Below are 21722 nucleotides of genomic sequence, written 5' to 3'. Positions count from 1 at the left end.
AGGCAGAGTTCTCCTAGGACAGTGATCCCTACCTTCTGCCTTCAATTTTTTTTTGTTGACCTTTAGAAATAAGTGATTTAAGCTGTAATGGCTCTGAATTGCTATGTGTAAAAAGTTCTGATTTACAATTATCTTGTTACATAGAAAAGTGGCAAATGATAAGATACTTTGAAATAAAAAGACAGTTTGCTTTTTATTTAAATAACATAATAGTGTCATAGCTTTATTTTCCCTCAGGTTTAGAATGTAAAGAAACTGGTAACTCCATGGTTTCAGTATTTCACAGTGAAGAATCCCCATTTCTAATGAAAGCTAAAAACCATAATTTTAACTCCAACAAGAATGTCATGTAGCTTTATTCTAAAAGTGAAAATCTTAAGTCTTGGTTCAAATACCAAACTGCATGTACATATATATATATATTCATACCCCAGAGGCACTTCAGGCTCTAACAAGAAGTCTTTGCAGCAGTTACTATCCCCTTGCTTCATGGGCACAATATCCAACAAACACAGGTTCAGCTGATATCCCACGGCTGTTAAAATAAAGTAGAATATGTATTATTATATTCAAACAACTGGCTGATTGTGTAGGAAGGAAGAGAGATACTGGCACTCTATTTTAATCTTTGTATAAACAAAACTACTTCCAAGAAATAACAGATGGCCTATTTAGAGCATGAAAAAGGGCCCTATTCTACTGTTTATTGTACTTCACTTATGTACAGTTCTGTTTCAATCAGATGTACCAGGACATTAGAAAACAGGTTGAAAAGCTTAAATTCAGCAGCTAGTTGTGTCCGTGTTCTGCAAAGTGTATTGATTTCACTGAGAAGTCATAAGAATGTGAAATATGAATTCAGTGACATTTGAAATTTCTGCAGACCCTACCTATAATGTTTCCTTCATATGTGGCTCTAATTACATAATTTGCATTCATTTTCAGAGGGAGGCAGTTTTGGTGAACATCATTTTTTCCAGCTACATTATCATAAATTATTCTGTTCTTATGTAGCCTTAAAAAGTAAACAAAAAACCCTGTAGCTTGTGATGGTGCAGTAAGATAGTATAGTGAAAGAACAGGTTTCACAGTTACAGTAACTGTAGTTGAAATTCTAATGAGCTAGACCCCAACTGCTACAGTGTAGGATAATATATGCTGGTGTTTAAATTGCACTTAAGAGTTGCAATGGAAGAAACTGAATAATGAAATAGCTCAGCCTAACGGTTGCTTGCCCAAGGCAAAACTCAGTAAAAGACAAGGTTGTTGCCTAGGCCTCCAGCATGTAAGTCTGCCTTTTTGTTTCCCTTCTCCCATCATCATTTCTCTGCAATTTGGGTTGTTGTCTCCTACAGGAAGCTGAGTTTAGATCAGAATACTGTGAAAACAGTAGCTGGTATTGTTTCAACAGCAGTGGCTTCAGACTTGGATAGGCAGAGCTACTGTTCTTCCTGTGACCATGATCTAGCTGTTACAAAAGTTCCACCTACCCATTCTCTCAGTCCCTGGTCTGCAGCTGCAGAGCAAGACAGAGTTGTATCTTTCTCTTTTTGAAAGATTCTTTGGACTGCTGCAGTTGCCACAGTCTTTACATGCTGTGTATGAAAATGTCAGTAGAGACACAGTCCTTTGCTCATGCTCTAAGGCTACAACAGCCTGATTAAATAAGCTTTTGAGTTCACACAGTGCTAAGGAAGCCCCATATATATGAAAGGCAACAGAATTGTGGCTCCAAGGAATGCTCATTTCATTGGGGAAAGCAAATGGTTTCTCTAGTGTTTTTCTGGTTCAAAGCCAATATAGAATGAATCCTTTTCAGGAGGACATGTCCTTTTATTAACATAGTCTGTTTATAACAGGAATTGTTCACTGCCAGCAAAGCAGTTTTAGCACCAGGAAGTAGTTTAAGGCAAAAGTATGCAACAAGTACAAGGAGTAGTCCTCAGTCTGCCTCCCCATTCTGCATCTCTCATGCTAGCACTACCAGGACAGCTACAGTCACCTGTATAAGCTTCCTATACAGCAATACCAGTCAAGAAGATGGAGATGCAGCAGTAGTTAACCAGGTCCAGGGACAGTATGGTTTATTTCACTTTAAAATCCTAATCCTAGAGGTACAGCCACCATATACTTCACTGTTCAGCTGGATCAGTGTTTTCTCTAAGCCCCATCAAGACATGCACCATCCTGGTAAGCAGAGTCAGATTTGGACTTAAGACTTAGAAATCACTTCTTTCTACAACTGCATGCATACGAAGACAGCACTAGCAATTATTAACCAGTAACCTGTCTAGGTACTTTTGGGAAAGAACTACAGAGAAGAGTATATTGTGAACCGACTTTTTGAAAAAAAAAAGAATTTTATCAGGGGCTCCTTCTCCACCCTTTTCAGTCCCTTATATATAGCAGTACATGAAAGAATAGCTCTCCTGTCTTGTGTACTCCTCCCACATACCCTTTAATATAATTTTTGTCTGAAAAAAAAACCACAACAAAACAACAAAACCCTAATCCCGATTATGGTGGTGTTTTTCCTTGAAGGAGACAGAGACGGATTCTAGAATTTCACTGAAGAAAAGGTTCTGAAAATGTTAGTTATGTTAAAACAGGAGCTCTAGACTGTTTTGCATCTGTTCTTCCTCTTCTGTGGATACAAAACCGCCTATGGGATGACATTTACCTAGCCAGATTAGACTGCTAGCTCTCCTCCCTTCCTTTCCAAGCCAGTAGTTTAGGCTTGTACTTGAACTCCATTTTACCTATAAGGTGTGAGAACCAAGCTTTACTATAGCTAGTAATCTTACCGGAGCATGCGGCATCGATGATTAGTCAGTCTTTTATAGGCATCTTCTAAGTCAGTTATATTACTGCTGCTCCAGAGTCTTTCTCCTACAGCACTTGCTCGAGGCCTGTAAAGATACTAAGGTTCAGAGTAGGTGTGGTCTGCAACCAAGAATGGGTTAAAGTTCTTAATACCAGGTCTTGTATATACAGAAGCATCAATATTCATACCTGCTCAGGTTCAGCACAGAGCACTGTTATCACTAACATACAGTCCTGCTGGATTAGTTAACATTTCCTGTAGCTGTCTTTATAAAATCTAATGATAAAGCAGTTCATACCATAATCTTGGTGTGAGGTTAGTTGCATCCACGAATTCCCCCCATAGGCAGGCTTCTCCACCTATTAAAAGCTTTTTCTGTTTTTCAGATCCTGAATTCAAAAGCAGAAAGTTATCATTTCTATTTGCCAAAAAAAAATAGGCATATATCAACAATTTCATTTTCCAATACTGAGAGAGGATTAACGTTCACTTACTTGTTTTATCATATAAAATATCTATCCTGAGCACTAACTTGATGTTCCGGTAGTCTTGTTACTGAATGCAAGAACTACTGGGCCATTTGTCCAGAGAATCAGTTTACATTGTTTGTTGGAAAGGATTTTACCCTTTATCCTCTGAAGACATTCCTCAGCTTTCTGACATTCTTCAGAGATTTCAGTCTTGATTTAAACTGTTCATTCTATCACACACAGCACATTCCTTGAAAAAGCTAAGAAGTCAGGTGTTCTTCCTAATCCGCTTTGAAAGCCTACCTTGCACAAAATGAAACCCCCAGGAAAAGCGTTAAGATGTTTGTATCAGCTTTAGCCAGAGGGAGAGAACACATCTTTTTCTAGAACAGCCCGAGACTCCAGGAGCTTGCTAACTCAGGAATTCACTGTCTGTCTACCAGCCATTTTGCACAACTCTGCCCCTAATGCACGATGCATCTGGCCAACTAGACCAGCTTCCTGCCTCATACAAGCACCAGTGCCAGATTCTTGAGGAAGGTAACACTCCTGTGTTGAGTGGAAATGGAGAGTTGCAGTTTTCATTTTTATTTGAGAATTTTCCAGAGTTCTAGCTGACTTTAAGGTCCTCTGATGGCAGTGTATCAGATCATAGTGACTGCACAACCACTCTAATTAGCCTTACTCTTTCCATTTACACCTTACCAAAGACTTTCATTCATAGAACTTGTATATAAAAAAAAGTAACAAACCAGGGAAGTTAAGTGGTTCGACGCTGTAGTATTTCTTCCAGTCTTGCCCATAACTAATGTAGTCTAAGTACCAGGGAGCTGCCAGGATAGCAGTGAACCCAGCTCCAGTAACACTGCTCAGTTCATGAGCATAGTTGTTTTCCATCCACACTTGAACTACAGTGTCTGGTTTTAGCTAAAAGGTGAAAAAAAAAACAAAAACAAACAACAAAACCCCAAAACATTAAAGACAATCCTAATTGCTGTTATCAGGGAAAAGGATGATGGATTTCAAAACTCTGTATTTTGTTTTGGAGAGGCATATTTTGGAAGTTCCTTTTGTCATTTCTGCCCCCTCCCCCAGTCTAAAGCTGATTAGCTCTTTGCTGGTTTTAAATAGAGTTCACACTAGAGTGAGGCCTAGGTTATACTATAAACAGTTAATGCCCTAAGAGGGTTCCTACATGGACCAGTTATATGATCAGCTCTGAAAAGCTGAGCACCTGATGTTACTAGTGCAGATGCAGAATTACATGAGGAGGAAAAGAAAAAAAAAAGCAGCTTATAGAAACTTCCCTACCTTTTAGTTTGATGCTCTAAAGCATATTGTGCTACCTCTGTCTACCTTTAAAGCTGGTGTTCCTGTTCTGCCTATTTTACATGTTCAATAAATAATTTTAAGGTAGGCCTCACACCTGGGGACACTTGCTACAGTCAGTAGACTTGCTTTAACTCTAACAGACACAACCATAACTACTTAATAGTCTGCTTCAGAAGCCTCTGACAATATATTGCTGTTATGCAAGAGTATCTTATCTTCCCATCTTACCTGTGCTTTGTTATCAAACACTTCTTGCCAGACTATGTATCCTTTGTTACAGGAGGAAACAATGTCCAAAATCCTAGAATTTAGAAATAAGATCACGTTTGTGAACTTCAATGAAACCGGTACGGGCACACAAAGTAGCAATATAGCCTACCCTAAAGTACATCAGGCCTTTTCCAGCACTGTACAGGGGACCAAGAAAAAAGATATTTTTTCTGGTTTTGGCTTTCTGTGCTCTGCCTCAAAAAGCATGTGGCCCCATGCATAAGGATAGTCTGTACAGTAACACAAACTGATGTTCAGAACTACCAGCAACTCATACACATGTCTAAACACATGTTATTTAAGACCAAGAGAATTAAATGGCTGCAAAAAACTTAGGACTTTTCCTCCCCAATGTACCAACATTACAGCAGATACAGTCTGAGACATCCAATACATCCAGAGTGTGCATAGAACTAGCTTACCTATCCTTGTTGTGTCCCACATTTTAAAGCTGTTAAATTTACACTCAGTGTATTAAAATACAAGAAAGTGGCATAGCAATTTTTGAAAACAATATAGGCTAACCTATGTCAGCTTCAGTATCTGCACCTCAACACCACCCTCAAACAGTGGCTGTGAAAAGCTGAGCAAAAATTAAAAAAACAACATACTTCTGAATATAGTAAGATTCCAGTTTAGCATAGTCAATGCCAAATCCTTGCTTCTTCATGAACTCTTTCACATCAGGGTTAGATTTCCTTAAATAACAACAACAAAACTAATTAATTAAAAGCAGACAGAATAATTTTGTTTTGTTTTAAACCAGATTTCCCAGCCCTTTCCACCTACCTACAGCACACTAGCTGATGCCTTAGGCACACCATTGCCTGGATTGCACAATAGAGCAGCAGGTTGACATGATTTAGGGTTTTTTTTTGAAACAGTTTCATCTTCATCTGAAATACATCCAACAGTCCTCCTTCTCTGGTGGAACTGCTGGAGTGCATGTGCTGAAGCAGCCTCTGGCAGGCTGCTTCAAACTCCTAAGAGCTCTGGGGTTCCTGGTTTCTCTGTGACTTTTCGTGAAGATTGCCAGCAGATCTAGGAACTGAGCAGCTATAGATAGTACCAGGGGATCTGAGGGGGTTACATAAAGCATTTGGGAAAATGCCCCCAAAAGCAAATCAACACTTTTCTGATAAAGCATTTGTCAGAAATTTTCTTTTTAAAAATTAAAGCAATTCCTTAGTGTTCAGGTTTGATGTTTCAAGAGAATATACAAATATTAACAAGATCAATTTGAATACTCATCTAATTAGATCTGCTCCAAATTCTGTATTATTAGTTACTCTAGCAGAGAGACTCTACAATATTCAAACTACGACCACAGTAGTAAAAATCTACAACCAATTGAAGAACCCTATTACTATATGCCATACTACTTATACAAGCACACAAGAGTCAGTCCTGTAATACTTAATGTTAGCAGATTTTCTGGAAGGCAGAACTCAATGGAAAGAACTGCTTTTCCTCTAAAACAAAGCATTTAAATGTTAGTTATCTTATATAGTACTTTTCTATGATGCTAGTTCTCTTTCCTGCCAAGTTAATTTTCATAAAGAAATCCTTTGGAGTACCTGAACCTTTGTGAAGCTACTAGCCAAAGCAAAATTCTGCACAGCATCCTTGCTTGTTGAGGATCACAAGCACTCTGCCTGTAAATACTTACAGAACTAGGAGTGGGGATCTTTGGGTAAAGCAGTGAAAACTGTTTCACACAACTGAGTTCCACAATTGGTCCATTTAGGCAGGTCTAAGAGGCATTATATATATTTACTCTTTGAATTGTCACCGTACCAACAACTGAAGTTCACTTCATCTCCTCCCAAATGAATGTATGCATCTGGAAATACACTGCTGATCTCTTTGAAGAATTTAGTCATGAAGTCATAAGTTGTATTCAAAATCGGATTTACAGGTCCAAAGGACCCAGTTGGCTGTTCTTCATTGTAACAAGGAGTGAGAAGATCTTTTTGACCTAATAGAAACAATTAATAGAGGATATTCAGTTCCATTCAGTACTTTGTATACAAACTTTGCTAGCAGGAAGAGGCAGCTACCTATATTTAAAAGGTTACTATTCATGACTTAAGTGCTCACCTATTCTAAGTATAATCAGTAGAGGTCGGATGAAATAACCTGACAAAAGTTGAAGAACCCTTTAACTTGAAATCAAGACTCTGACTTTCAGATCTGTGATTTAACACACATTAACTTATGGAGCATGTCATTAAACAAAGCTTCTGGATGACTACTTGAATAAAAAACCTTTAATGTATCTAGGAAGGAAGCCAATTAGAAGGAAGCCAAATAAAATGAGTGTGCTCCAGAGGCCTCTCCTCTTTTTATTACTCTGCTTTGTTAACACCTAAGTAGGTGGGAGCTATATGGCTTGAGACAGATGTGCTACCCTGGTCTGCCAGGAATTTACACAAGAAAGGAAGGTTAGACAGAGATCAAAACTAAGCACTGACTCTTGAGTCAAGATATGTGAAGCAACATGAGCCAGGATAACAAAATAGGAAAAAGTTTATTATATGTAGGTTGGAGATTCCGAAGTCCAATTTATTTGGTAAACTGTGGTTCCAGCAGCAGCACTTTCCTGGCTGCTTGTTTCCTACTCTGAGCACGTTTTCCCCAAACAGAGCCCTAGTGGTAGATTGCTTTAACTACCATCCTCACATGCCTTGAGACTTCTCAGGAATAACTTGAATTTAAACGTAGGCAAAGCATAGTTACCCAGGTTCATAGGCAAAACCAAGCCTGGCTCCTGTGCAACATGTTAAAAAAGCTATTCTACAAGAAGCTATCAGGAACAATTGATTTTAGGCAAGGGAGCTGAACCTTACTCTCAATATGAATGTAGAATCTCATGTATCACCAGGCAAGCTGCTGACTTTTCTTAGTGCTCTATAATAGCAAAGACCACATGAGATGAAGTCTTAGAAAGAATGTTCAGCAAATTTAGTTTTTGCCTTGTACCTTTCTTTCTCATTTTAAATTCGTGAGAAAGAGCCTGAGGCATCTTCCAACATTGTAGCCACATCCCCACTGGATGAGCACAAGATTTACCCCATGGTTAAAGCTAAAGCTATCAAGTGCTAGAAAAATCTTCATTATTTCCAGTTTGGTCAAAACCATCTTAGATTAACTGCAGTGAAATCACAGTCAGTGTGCTTTGAATTAAGGCCAAAAAGTGCTTGGTCCTTGAGTACACTTAAACACCACCACTTTCAGGATTCAGTTCTCTATCAAAAGAAGTATTACTCTGAAACCCAGAAGACAGAGTGAAGAGGCATCCAACTTTGCTGTGTGTTTTACACTGGCAGATTACCAGGTTACTAGTAACAGTAACATCAGTACTAGAAACATCATAGAATATATGATAGAATATATGATAATATAGATCTTATATATGCTATACATCATATATATGATTAATATATGATAATATGATCATACAGAATATATGATAATAGAAACAACTAGTACTAGAAACATCAACCACTTCGAAAGAACCTTTCCAAAGCAGAAATCTTTATACTAGAGACAGCAACTCAGTATTTCTAGCCACTGCCTTATTACTCTAGAGTACTGGATGGGGAAGAACAACAACAGGAAGTCTAAGGCAGACAGGATATTATCTGTGCATCACACACACATCCAGCACAAGAAGTGTCAGCTTTCTCCACTCACCTTAGCTCTTCTAACACATAAATATCATGACCATCACTGAGTCTGGCCCTTGCTTGCCTCTTATCCAGGGCCTTCGAAGCACTTAAAAGGCTGGTTTTCAACATTTTATTTGCTTGCAACACCCCACTTACCACAATCTCTTAACCATTAATACTTTTTTGGACATACCTTTTCCCCAAGATTGCGTGTGTCCTGGGGTATCAAATTCTGGGATAACTCTAATGCCTCTTAACCGGGCATACTCAATCACGAGACGGACATCAGAAGGAGTATAGATGTGATTATAGGAGTATGCTCCCTGTAAACACATTTAGAGGCAGTTTACAGAATGTTATACCAGCAGTTCATAAAATTGGGATTGAAGTGTTATAATTTAGACAACAGAGCAGTTTTACAAGTTGTCCTTTTCTGGTTTATCACACGTGCAACTGCACTTGAGGGAACTTTCCAGTTTACTAGTGAGAAAAACAAAACACAAGCATTAAAGTTAACCCCTTTTCCCACACTAAACCAAATCTCCTGAGGAGGCCATCCTGTCCTCCTTTGCTCACAGTTACTGAAGAAAACAGAAAAGCTAGTTTCTATTCCATCAGACTTTTTGAAAGACACATTTTTCAGTTCTTCTGTACGGAGGCAAATTAGTTTTCCCTTCTACCTCCGCATCATCAATTCTGAAATGTGGGGCCCTTGCTACATGACATGCAAGACTAATGGAAAAATTCCGCCGAGTCGGAAAGAATAGTGTCTTCTTCCAACACCTCTGCTTGTCAGGTTTGATACAGTGACCAATTTAGCATCAGGGCACGTTTGTTTTGTGACTCTGAATTTGAGCATTATTCCATTCCCATGCAGCCAACAAATGTGACAAATGAGCCACTCTGCTACAGTTTGGTGAAACAGATGCTTGCCAAAGAGCCAAACTACATCGTGACTCCTCATGATTAATAGCATCTTAAGCTTCCATTTATCTGGAAACAGTTTCTACAGCTGAGTTACTCAAAAAAGATAACGGTAAACAAGAAGCCTTTCAAGAGACTATTAAGACAAAGGCCACCTCCCTCTCCAGCTGTCAGTGGGGAAAAGGACAGAACTCCACAGCCCTGTACTAGGAAAAATAATGTGCCTGTACCATGCAACATTTACAATTTCAAATTATAAAATTATTCATGGCATCTGCTCAAGCATTACCTACATAATTTTCATGAGGGTCAGACTCCTGCAAGAGTTTTAAAACAGAATCACAAATCTTGTGCTTAGACTCAGTATACTTAATTATTCATGCTTGATCTGGCTACTATTGTACCATGACTGAACAAGAACCTCATGATAGCTTTCAGTAATTAACAAAATCTGCTGTGAATCTGGAAATACGGAGATACATCGCACTGTAAATGTTTTAGAAAACAATCTCTCACTTTTGGACTTTTTGTAGACATGTTTTGTAAAGTTAACTAGATCTCAGACAGGGCAAAAGTACTAATACTGCAGTGGTTCTAAACCTAGAGCTGACAGGAAAATCTCTTACATTTGTTTGAGTGGCAGGAAGTCTACCAGTTAAATAAAAGAACAGAAATCCAAGCAGTGTTCACCACAGCAACTTACTTGCACACCACTACTGCTTGAAGACCTGCAAACACCAAGGATCACTGTCACCAGCAGATTTGCACAAGAAGAGTTAGGAAGGTCATTTACCATGCACCCACCAAGGGAGAGTTGAACACAGTCCAACAGACTCCCGGGTAGGATCTTAAACTTGGATTTGCTGGTTACTGATCCTCTGGTACTGCTTCATTATCAGCCAAAGCGCATGTATTCTGGTAGGCTCTGCATTTTATTTTGATGAAACGTGCCTGATTTCTGCCCTCCCACCCTGCTCCAATGATGTTTGCTCACCTTGTCACTTAACTCAGGGAAATAAATGCTCTGGTAAGGGAACGACTGATCATCTACTATATGCCAGTGGAGAACATTGAACTTGTTAAAAGCCATGGCATCCTGTAACAAATAATACAACACAGTCTAGTTAAACACCTCACTCTCACAGAAAACCTATATGAAAATGGTGGTCTTGTCCCAGTATATCCTGCATGCTTAAAGCAACAACAAAAAACCCCAACAAACAAACAAAACCAAAACAAAACCCAAAGAAAAAGCATACCATGTTTCACAAATCCTAGAAGCATACACCAAAATACATGAGCCTGTTTATAGTACTATGGCTCCATTCCTCTGCCGTCTATTTGCACCACTCCTGTCAACAATCATGCTACACTGGCTGGTAGAAGGGGATCTGCTACAAATGCTTATTAATTTTTTCCACTTCAGAACATATCTGGGTAATTCTCTTTGCACCATTTCAACTTACAGAAAAACTTAAACTTTTCTACCTAAAAACTTTGAAACTTGAAAACTAAACAGCATGAGAGAGTTTCCTACTATTTGGTACATCCCTACCCGTTACTGGCTTCTGCAGAATCCATTTCAAATGCATGCAAAATAAAACATGCATTTTCCCTGCAGAAGATAGCATTCCCCTTGTATTTTCAGTCAGACACTGTCAGTACTACCCTTTTTTGACCTTGAAGATAAATGTTAACACACTTATTTTAGAATTATGACTCCAGATGGACAGTTACACATACCCTGATTCATGCAGGTTTATTAGTTATCGCAAGTATTGTGTGCTGCATGCAGACAAAGTAAGTTCTCTACATTGCTCATGACTGAGTAATTGCAACACAGTTGCTTCCAATCCCTTGCCACAAAACAATTACTTTTCACCCCTACTCATTCTTTTTTTTTCACCAAACTGTGTTTAAAGAAGTGACAAATCTCTACAAGAACCCCCATCAAATCCAAACAAAGACTTCTATTTTGTCCATTCCCCCAAAATTATCTTGTCTGTTTTATGAGACAGCATAAGTTTTAATTACCAGATGTCTTCATGCATTTCTATCAGATACCATCTTTCCACATAGAAAATTGTATCTCCTAACCTTCACCTCAGCCACACCTTCCTCAAGGACAATGCCCTTCCTGGAAATACAGTACAACAGCTGAACACAAACAAGAAATATACTTGAACTGCTGCCTTAAGCATCTAATTACTACATGTAGTGAAGGGATTACTTCTACTTTTTATTAGGATGGTCTGGATTCAGGCAGGTACAGGTTCAGAACACACACTTGTTCTGAAATCAGCAAAATGACATGAAGTGTAACTCTGGAAAAGTATTAAGTGTCACAGACATAATTTAAGGAAACAAAACAGTAACAACAGTTACAGAAACACAGCAGTGGTTGGTAGTCTCAAAAGTAATGTTATTCTTTGGGCACTGTCTTTTAGAAAAGACCACAAATATTGACACAAGTAACTACTTGACGCTTTGAAGCACCCTCCCCTGCAAATGGAACACTAGGCAAAACACTACCTGCTGAACAGGAGCTGATCTTAAAGGAAAATACAAGTGGTAAACACCCATGGAGGGCCAAGTTCTGAGCATAGTTCAAGGACCTCAGAAATGAAGACTGGTTTTACTTGCACTCTCTTTCTGCCCATCTTAAGCCTGCCCTGTAGAGTTCTGCAACACGAAAGGGAAATTTCTGACACTATTTCATCTTGGAAAAGACAAGACAAGAAATTGCATATTCCAACACTCAAAGGTTTCTTCATTTCAACCCACCAAATAAGCCCTGCAACAAGGGTTTCAACAGCAGAAAAGGGGAATAAAAAACAAAAAGCCCCAAAGCTATGATTACACAAATTTATCACCTTCGCATCAAAGCGGGACCATGCAGTTCTCAGTGTGCTTACTTAAGCTCTTTTTATTTGGGTTTTTGTTTGTCTGTCTGTTGCTTGGTTGTGGTTTTTTTTTCTTTTTGAAGGGACGCAGTGAAAGAAAGCAGTAGCTTTCAGTGAACATTTCCAACTTTCCCCCTCGCTCTGTACTACTGAACTACTGGCTTGATCTTAGCAGTCTAAGAAAGGACTACCAAAACCTGGTTATTGAAAAGATTGGAATTTTCCTGCAGCCACTGGCACTGAAGCTCGGGCTTGCAAGGTCTCCCATGTATTGCTTGGTGATAAGTCAGATGTCTCAAAACATGCTCCCAGGAAATATCTGAGCTGGTTTAGGCAACAGAAAATAAAGAAAGTCCAAGGTACCACAAATCCCAGCCTCCTTTACAGATTTACTAATCCTGAGTCTGCACACCCAACTGCTCTCCAGTGTATGTTCTGACCTTCACTTAGCAAAGTTCAAGCTGTCCTTTTAGAAGTCAGCCAGAGGAGACAGGTTCTGCTTTCACACCAGCTCCAGCTGCTTTCAATGGGCAAAACACAACAAAAAGCATTTATTATTAATGATATAAAATCACCCACTTACCAGGTTTGTGAGAATAGATTTCACTGGTAAATAATGTCTTGAAGAGTCTAGTAAGATTCCTCTATGAGCAAATCTTGGGAAATCGTCGATTTCAGATTCATTGACAAGAAACTACGAGAACAAGATTTAAAAATTAGAACTCCCATTTTATTTTCATCATACTTAATTTTCAGCCTGTTAACAGCTTTCCAAAGTTAATTTTCTGAAAAAAATATTTAATGAACCTAGTAGCTATGCTGTTTCTAGAAAAGCACCTAATAAGGAATGTGGTTGTCTTATCAGGACTGTGGTTTAATAGCTATACTTACACTTCCATAGTCATCTTCATGAACCAACTGACTGAACGTTTCCAAACCTGGGAAATAAGAAAACCAAGAAACAGATCTGGAGTATAACACAGTACTTGTCCTTCAAGTTTTAGTTAAAAACAGGACCATAAATATTTACAGGCATTCAAGCAGCTAGAAAGAATGTAGCTGAGATTGTTTCTCTTCAGCAGTTTCCTTAATTGCTCAAGCACCACAGTTAAATTCTGAAGGGAGAACCATTCAAACTCTACCTTATACACAAATACTGAATATTAGCATTATAGCTCAGATGTTCCAAATCAACACTTGAACAGTATGGAAGTTACTGAGTGTAAGGCAGGAATCTCTGGTGTTGTCAGCATCTATTCCTGTCATCTCTGCAACTGGTGAAGTTTCTAATTGAGCACAAAAAATCTGCTAATTTGGACTAACATTCCAGTAAGCACAGAAGACTGAAACTTCAGAGTTATGGTTTTCTTGGTGACGTGTCCACCATGTTCAATCGTCAGGTGATGTCAAGAATAATTTTTTCACACTGTAGATCAGAGAGCTTTTTAGCACCCATGATTTAATTGGTCTGACTGATTTCAGGCACAGCAAGTGCCTGATAGTGTGCCACTGGATCTGAGATGCCAAGCACCCAGACTGAAGGTGTGACCAACACATGTATGTGCACCCTTCCAGCCTCTCTGCCCAAGCATACTTCCCATGAAGGACTGAATGAGGGCAAGGCTCAGTGGTCAGCTGGGTCTTGTCCACCATGGAGTTTGTATAAACCCAAAACAAATAGCTCTATAGGAAAAGTATCAGCTTACCTCTTAAAGCACCCCATACCTCATCTGCTTTCAGTGTAGCCACAGGCTCAGTTACAGTTAAATGATCTAAAGAAAAGAAAGAAGTTATTCCTCACGAAAGCACAGACTGACAGGATGATGCTAACAGGCATTAGAAATCCTTCAAGTGCCACATCTCCATTTACTTTTTAAATTCTAATCAATGCTGTTTTTAACGGTGATACTGTGCAGCTGTTTTTATGTGCTCCTGAAATAATGCAAGCTACTAGTCAAGAGAGTCAAGAGTTAATCAGTAAAATGATAAAACAAATATGGTGCTTAATAATGGCAATGTCAATGGCACACAGGCCAGAATTCCAGCCAAGTTTAACCTAACTGTCAGTGGTGAGACTGCCACACTGGAGGGAAGGGATGCCATCCAGAGAGACCTCAACAGGCTCAAGAGGTGGGGCAGTGCAAACCTCAAGAAGTTGGGGTGGAGCTTTGAGCAACCTGGTCTAGGCGAAGGTGATCTTGCCCGTAGCAGGGGGATTGGAGCCAGATGATCTCTTAAAGTCCCTTCCAACCCAAAATATTCTGTTATTCAATGGAAGCACAGCAGGTAATAGTTTTGCATTTAAGACGTAGGTGATAAGGGTTGGGTAACTAAGCCAGACCTAATGCAAAGTTTACTTCCTTTACCTTCCTTTTATATGGATTCTGCTTACATAATTTTTTAGAGATATAGCTTGTCATGTAATATTGTTAGGTGCTTTGTATAATGGTCTAATTACAAAGAGGAAAAAAACCCAAACAAAGCCCAAAACAGACCCTACAATCTAACGAGCATATATACAGGGCAGCAAGATCAAGTAAGGTATGTTAAAAGAAGAATGCTATCTGAAGGTGTCCGTAACAGTCCTCCTTTAAGTTCGAGTACTGAAGTACAGTACAAAGGACTGTATGAAAAAAAAAAACAACAAAACAACACCAAAATCCAAACCCAAAATGTTTTGGTTTTCCATTTAAAGTGATTCAGTAAATTTTAGAATTTTAGTGAAGAAAGAAATAACTTCTAAATCCATTCTTTTTAAATTACATACATATATATAAAAAAATAAATTCTATCTACAAATCTATAGGTTTAGATTATTATTTAAACATCAAAGCAATAATAAACAGACCAGAGTTGCACACTCAAAGTGGCAGAGAAAAAAAAATAAGGATTAAATTGCTATTCAGTGATTTATTTGGTCTGCCTCAGAATGAAAGAACAGCTAGATAAGTTATACAGTTAAAACATTTATCTCAGTTACCAGACAAAAGCCATTCAGGGACATGAAGAAAGTACCTCAAGTTTCCATTTTAACCTAAGCACAGATTGCTTATACTGGAATTTCTGGGTGAGAAAGAAAAGAGAACTTAGAAGACTACTGGAATCTCCACAGGTCTTTCTGTGCTAATTTGTAGTTCAATCAGGATTTATTTCTGAGACAGCAGACTTTTTTTCTGTACCTCTAACATATACCTTAAATGAGTGCGGAACAAGTTTTTTAATGACTACTTGAAACTTTTTACATAAACAGGCAAGAAGACAGCAGGGAGAAGGGCAGATAACTTGTACTTTGGTTACATATTCAATATTCTTGCTATAGGATACAGTCACTGGCTCATCCATGCCATCTCTATTAAGAAAAGGAGTCACACACACAGTATCACAGTATGCTAGAGATTGGAAGGGACCTCAAAAGATCATCTAGTCCAATCCCCCTGCAGGAGCAGGAACACCTAGATAATGTTACACAGGAATGTGTCCAGGCGGGTTTTGAATGTCTCCAGGGAAGGAGACTCCACAACCTCCCTGGGCAGCCTGTTCCAGTGTTCTGTCACCCTCACTGAGAAGAAGTTTCTTCTCAAGTTTAAGTGGAACCTCTTGTGTTCCAGTTTGTACCCATTACCCCTTGTCCTATCATTGTCTGCCACTGAGTAGAGCCTGGCTCCATCCTCATGACACTCCCCCTTTATATATTTATAGACACTTACAAGGTCACCCCTCAGTCTCCTCTTCTCCAAACTATAGAGACCCAGCTCCCTCAGTCTTTCCCCATAAGGGAGATGCTCCACTCCCTTAATCATCTTCGTTGCCCTGCGCTGGACTCTCTCCAGCAGCTCCCTGTCCTTCTTGAACTGAGGGGCCCAGAACTGGACACAATATTCCAGATGCGGTCTCACCAGGGCAGAGTAGAGGGAAAGGAGGACCTCTCTCGACCTACTAACCACCCCCCTTCTAATACACCCCAGGATGCCATTGGCCTTCTTGGCCACAAGGGCACAGTGTTGGCTCACGGTCATCCTGTCGTCCACTAGGACCCCCAGGTCCCTCTCCCCTACACTGCTCTCTAACAGGTCATTTCCCAACCTATACTGGAACCTGGGGTTGTTCCTGCCCAGATGCAGGACTCTACACTTCCCCTTGTTATATTTCATCAAGTTATTCCCTGCCCAACTCTCCAGCCTGTCCAGGTCTCGCTGGATGGCAGCACAGCCTTCTGGCGTGTCAGCCACTCCTCCCAGCTTAGTGTCATCAGCAAACTTGCCGATAGTACACTCAATTCCCTCATCTAAATCGTTGATGAATATATTAAATAATACTGGACCCAGTACTGACCCTTGAGGCACTCCACTAGTTACAGGCCTCCAACTAGACTCAGCCCCATAGACTACAACTCTCTGGCTTCTCTCCTTCAGCCAGTTCGCAGTCCACCTCACTACCTGATCATCCAGGCCACACTTCCTCAATTTAGCTGTGAGGATGCTGTGGGAGACTGTGTCAAATGCTTTGCTGAAGTCAAGCTAGACCACATCCACCGCTCTGCCATCATCCATCCACCGTGTTATTTCCTCATAAAAGGCTAAGAGATTGGTCAAACATGATTTCCCCCTGGTGAAGCCATGTTGACTGCCCCTCATAACCCTCTTGTCCTTGATATGCCTTAAGATGGCACCAAGGATAAGGCGTTCCATCACTTTCCCAGGGATGGAGGTGAGGCTGACTGGTCTATAGTTACCCGGGTCCTCCTTCTTGCCCTTTTTGGAGTGACATTTGCTTTCCTCCAGTCCTCAGGCACCTCTCCCGTTTCCCAAGACTTGGTAAAGATGATGGAGAGTGGTCTAGCAATGACTTCCGCCAGTTCCCTCAGCACCCGCGGGTGCATCCCATCTGGACCCATGGATTTATGGATGTCCAGATTGCTCAACTGGTCTCTAACCCATTCCTCATCGACTAAGGCAAACCGCTCCGTCGACCTGACTTCATCTAAGGTCGAAGGGGTACAGGGCTCTTCAGGACTGCCTGCAGCAGAGTAGACAGAGACAAAGAAGGCATTCAGTAACTCTGGCGTCTCTGTATCTTCTGTCACCAGGGCACCCATCCCGTTCATCAGTGGGCCTACATTGCCTCTGGTGTTAGTTTTGTCTGCCATGTATTTGAAAAAGCTCTTTTTGCTGTCCTTGACCCTTCTCGCCAGGTTTAATTCTAAGGAGGCCTTAGTCATCCTAGCTGCCTTCCTACATCCTCTAGCAGCAGCCTTATATTCCTCCCAAGGGGCCAGCCCCTCCTTCCATGACCTGTAAACTCTCCTCTTCCACTTGAGCATACCCAGCAATTCCCTATTTAGTCACGCAGGTCTCCTGGCCCTCTTCCTTGACTTCCTACGTGTCGGGATGCTCCGATCTTGAGCTCGGAAAAAGCAATCCTTGAATGTCAACCAACTATCTTGGGCCCCTTTACCTTCAAACAGCCTTGCCCATAGGATTTCCCCTAGCAATTGCTTGAAAAGGCCAAAGTTTGCCCTGCTAAAGTCCAGGGTTGCAATTCTACTTGCTATTCTACTAGTCTTACCGCACAAGATCCTGAAGTCCACCATCTCGTGGTCGCTGCAACCAAGGCAGCCCTCAACCCTTACTGCTTCAACCAGACCCTCCTTGTTAGTGAGGATGAGATACAGTAGTGCTCCTCTCCTGGTCGGCTCATCCACCATTTGCAGGAGGAAGTTATCATCCATACACTGGAGGAACCTCCTGGACTGTGGCTGGGTTGCCGAGTGGTCCTTCCAGCAAACATCAGGGAAGTTAAAATCCCCCACGACGACCACGGCCTGTGACTGTGAGGCCGCTCTCAGCTGCCTGTAGAAGGCCTCGTCAACTTCCTCACCCTGATCCGGTGGTCTGTAACAGACACCCACAACAGTATCTCCCCTGCCAGCCTGCCCCTTAATTCTCACCCACAGACTCTCAACTTGCTCAATCCAGCAAATGACTAATAACTGCATATTTCAGCATATGTCCTCTGAGCAAACAGAAAAGTAAAACCTTGCTGAAGTCTGGAGAGCTCATCTTACTACATGAGGAAAACTCTTATGTTATTTGTAACAGAAAACTCCTTTTCTACAGCAGAGGGAAAAACTGAGTGTTCCGAAGAGTGGAACCTAAAAACCACAGGATCTGACAGATTCTCTAACAGATGAGAAGAACCAGTTTTGCTTAAAGTTCACAAACCTGTTTGAAATTCAATTAGTAGTAGATATAACCAGTATAATAACCAGTGGCAGAAAAATTCTAAAGTGTTAGCAGTTTTGCTGATCTACCTCATTTGCATTGAAATGCACGACAAACTTGCACACAAAACCCAACAACTTGGTTAAATGGACTAAAAAAGATTTAGTAAATTTAAAATCAATACATTCTATTACAAGTCTAGTGGAATTAATCCTGCTACAGATGTATGACCTTAAGATTAAAAGGATTTTTTTTCTACAGATCTGTATCCTGGATACTAAACAACTACCTTGTACAGTACAGAAGATTAACCCAGGACAGAACTAGATGAGTTGAATACATTGATTTCTGAGCTAACCTGCCCAGACCAAAAGAAATACTCAATTTATCCTTATTTCTGTCAAACTTCTTTGGCGACTAGGACTTGATTTTACAGTACTTCTCCAGCCTGGAATTCAGCCACAGAACTAAAGAAGCAGAGCAGAACAAATCCAATATAACCGCCCTGTTTTAAATCCTTTCTTATATCTGCTGATAGAAAGTGTATTTATAACACTACAAGACGAGTATAAAGTTCAACAAGTATTTTCTGGTTTTCCTGACTTAACAGAAATACCATGTACATGAGCCATTGTAGTAGCTTTCAAATATAGTTATTTCTAAGGACAGCAGATTAATAAGTAAATCCGGCCTTCAACACCCTGTACTGAGAGAAGGGATGATCTCCTGACTACAAATAGATCTCACCATACATAACTGGGCAGCGCATGGCAAAATACCTCTGATTCTTAATGACAGCTACTAGGAAGGGTAGCAGCAGGTAAATGAACTGAATCCTAGTTAAACTGCAGAAATCACAGGCTACCCTTCTAACCAGCTTTATGATTCATTGCGGGCTGAGACTCCCACAGCATTAAGAGCAAGACCTGTCTTCCGGTCGGTACTATTGTTAAACGCTCCTGAACGCCACCGTGAGCCTGTGGTTTGCAGTTCCTTAAAAACACCCCATCTGCTGGCTTCTACACCGGACACGACTGGGGCACAAGCGCTGACGATGCGAGCAGTGGAAGGAGATCGACACGCGGTGTCCTCCTGTGCGGGGTACTCACAGGCCTCGCTGGAGCCGAGGTGCGGGTAACTGTGACAGCCGGAGCGCTGGGACTCGATCACCACCTGCAGCTGCAACAGCTCGGGCTCCGCTCGGCCGCCGAGCGGCCCGCGGCTCCGCTTCCGCCAGCGGGACTGTCCGAACATGTACTCGTAGTACCTGCCGGGGAAGCACAGGCGCCGCGGGAAACCCGAGGTAACAGCTCCCGCCGCCGGACCGCCGCCTGCAGCCCCCCACCCCGCATCCCGCCGCCACTCACCTGCGGAAGGCATCCTGCAGCAGACCGCAGGCCGGCCCCGCCGAGGAGCCGGCGCCGTGCAGCAGCTGGAAGCGGTCTGGGGCCAGCTGCAGCTGACGGCGCGAGGTGCGGACCCACTGCGGAAGCGGCCACAGCGAGTCCTCGGGGCCAGCGCCCGAAGCGTCCCCCCACTCGGCCGCTTCTAGCCCGGGCTCGGCCCGCGGGGCGCCGTGGCGAAGGCTGGTACTCACCAGCACTGCGGACACGAGGAAGAGCCCCATCAACAGCCCGGCCAAACCCATGGCTCTGCCCATAGCACCACAGCAGCGGCGGCTCCTCCAGCAGCGGCCACAGACTCGAAAGGAAGCTCGGCCCCTCCTCCGCCAGCACGGGGCAGAAGGGGGCGGGCTTTGCGAGCCACCGGCGAAGTACCTGCCGCCGGAGCGGGGCCGGCCCTCGGGGGGTCTCGTCGCTCAGGGACACAGTTCGGTCCTCGCGTGAAACCGCCCGGGGAGCAGCGAGAAAGCGGCGCTGGGCCCGAAATTCTGAGCGGTTTCATTTCTGTGTGGAGAGGTCGCTACGCTCTCGTGAAGGGGAAATCAACACATCTCTTGTACTGATACAAATTCAGGCTCGGGAGAAATCACTTTTAAACAGGCTGCAGACTGTGTTATAAGCTATAGCATGAATAAACAGAAGTCTGAGTTGCAGTGAAGTATTTCCAACTTTAACCAAGCAAACTAGGTGTTTTGATATCTCAATTCAAATTTTGGAAAGCTATTGTGAAGTGTTCAGAAGGCAAATCAAGCTTTTGAAAGCTAGAAGGCACAGTGGGGAGGAATTCAGGCTTTAGGCCAGCTCTAACTGAACGATTAATGCAAACTCTGAGGTGTCATGGCTGTGGCTTTGGCTGATGCACCAGTTCAACCCCTAGAGATGGGGGAGCTGAAACCTGCATGCTGTTAACTGCAGTGTGACTGAGGAGCTGGTCAGCCATCGTTCCCTGGGCAATGTAGAAGGGTAACTCTATAGTCACATGGTCTAGGTTACAAAATAGCCTCTTAAAAAATAAAATAAAATAAATAAAATAAAATAACTAGAGTGTCTCCATAATGAAGTTTCCATCTGTTTGCAAAGAACACTCTTTGCTGCAGAATTACGAAAAAGCAGTAGGTAGGGTTTGTCCTCTTTCAGCCTATGTCCCTTTGAGAGTTTGTGGGAGCAGCTCTTATTTCCTCCAGGAAGGCTCCCCGGGAGACGCTGGTAGTTTGCTCACCTAGTGAATCACTGCAGGGCTGGGCTGCACAGCCGTTTAAGAGGTGAGTCCCGGCTGTCCCCAGCGCTGCTCCTGGTCACACAATCCGATTTATGTGATCCAGATCCTGGACTCAGCAGGTCCAGGAAGCTGATCTAATCTCACACCCTGCCAAAAAAAAAGTGATGGCACACTAGGAACAGGGGGAATAAACTGCAGGATGAGAGGATGGTTGGGACTATGCCAGGCTTGTTTAGACCCATGAACTGCACCTGAAGGAATGAATCAAAACACACTGGTTTTGTTAGTGGCTGTGTAAGCTAAAATGCTAACTTGTAAATTGAAACTGCTCTGTTAATTGTAAGCTAAGATGTCAACTGAGAGTGCTCTGGTGAGAGCAAGATGGGCAGGTGCTGCCTTGGGTATGTATAAAACAAGGATAGCCTTTGAAAATAAGGAAGAAGTAACCAAGACAGATGGGGCCAGTTCACCCCTCTGTAGTCAGC

The 21722-nt window shown here is 41.8% G+C and overlaps 1 protein-coding gene across 2 annotated transcripts; it reads right to left on the bottom strand.

Moving 5' to 3' along the window:
• Nucleotides 1–338: 338 nt before the first annotated feature.
• Nucleotides 339–20298, bottom strand: HEXB (hexosaminidase subunit beta). Of its 2 annotated transcripts, XM_057406130.1 has the most exons (13): nucleotides 19983–20141; nucleotides 14101–14166; nucleotides 13286–13332; nucleotides 12978–13088; nucleotides 10486–10587; nucleotides 8761–8890; nucleotides 6694–6874; nucleotides 5508–5594; nucleotides 4855–4927; nucleotides 4047–4221; nucleotides 3123–3213; nucleotides 2805–2909; nucleotides 339–535 (listed from the first exon to the last, which is right to left on the bottom strand). In XM_057406130.1, exons 1-13 carry the CDS (start codon nucleotides 19993–19995, stop codon nucleotides 475–477), a joined length of 1242 nt encoding a protein of 413 aa, XP_057262113.1. In that variant the 5' UTR covers nucleotides 19996–20141; the 3' UTR covers nucleotides 339–474. The 2 variants fall into 2 exon arrangements, 1 of the variants encoding a protein (XP_057262113.1); XR_008971790.1 differs by lacking the exons at nucleotides 339–535; nucleotides 4047–4221 and adding an exon at nucleotides 19725–19882 and having other exon boundaries at nucleotides 19983–20298.
• Nucleotides 20299–21722: the final 1424 nt, after the last annotated feature.

The sequence above is a fragment of the Pezoporus wallicus genome, unplaced genomic scaffold (genome assembly GCF_028554395.1).
Source record: "Pezoporus wallicus isolate ANWC-B61680 ecotype Strahan unplaced genomic scaffold, APGP_CSIRO_Pwel_v1 contig_7506, whole genome shotgun sequence".
NCBI lineage: Eukaryota > Metazoa > Chordata > Aves > Psittaciformes > Psittacidae > Pezoporus > Pezoporus wallicus.
This window is presented reverse-complemented; position numbering and strand designations above follow the sequence as displayed.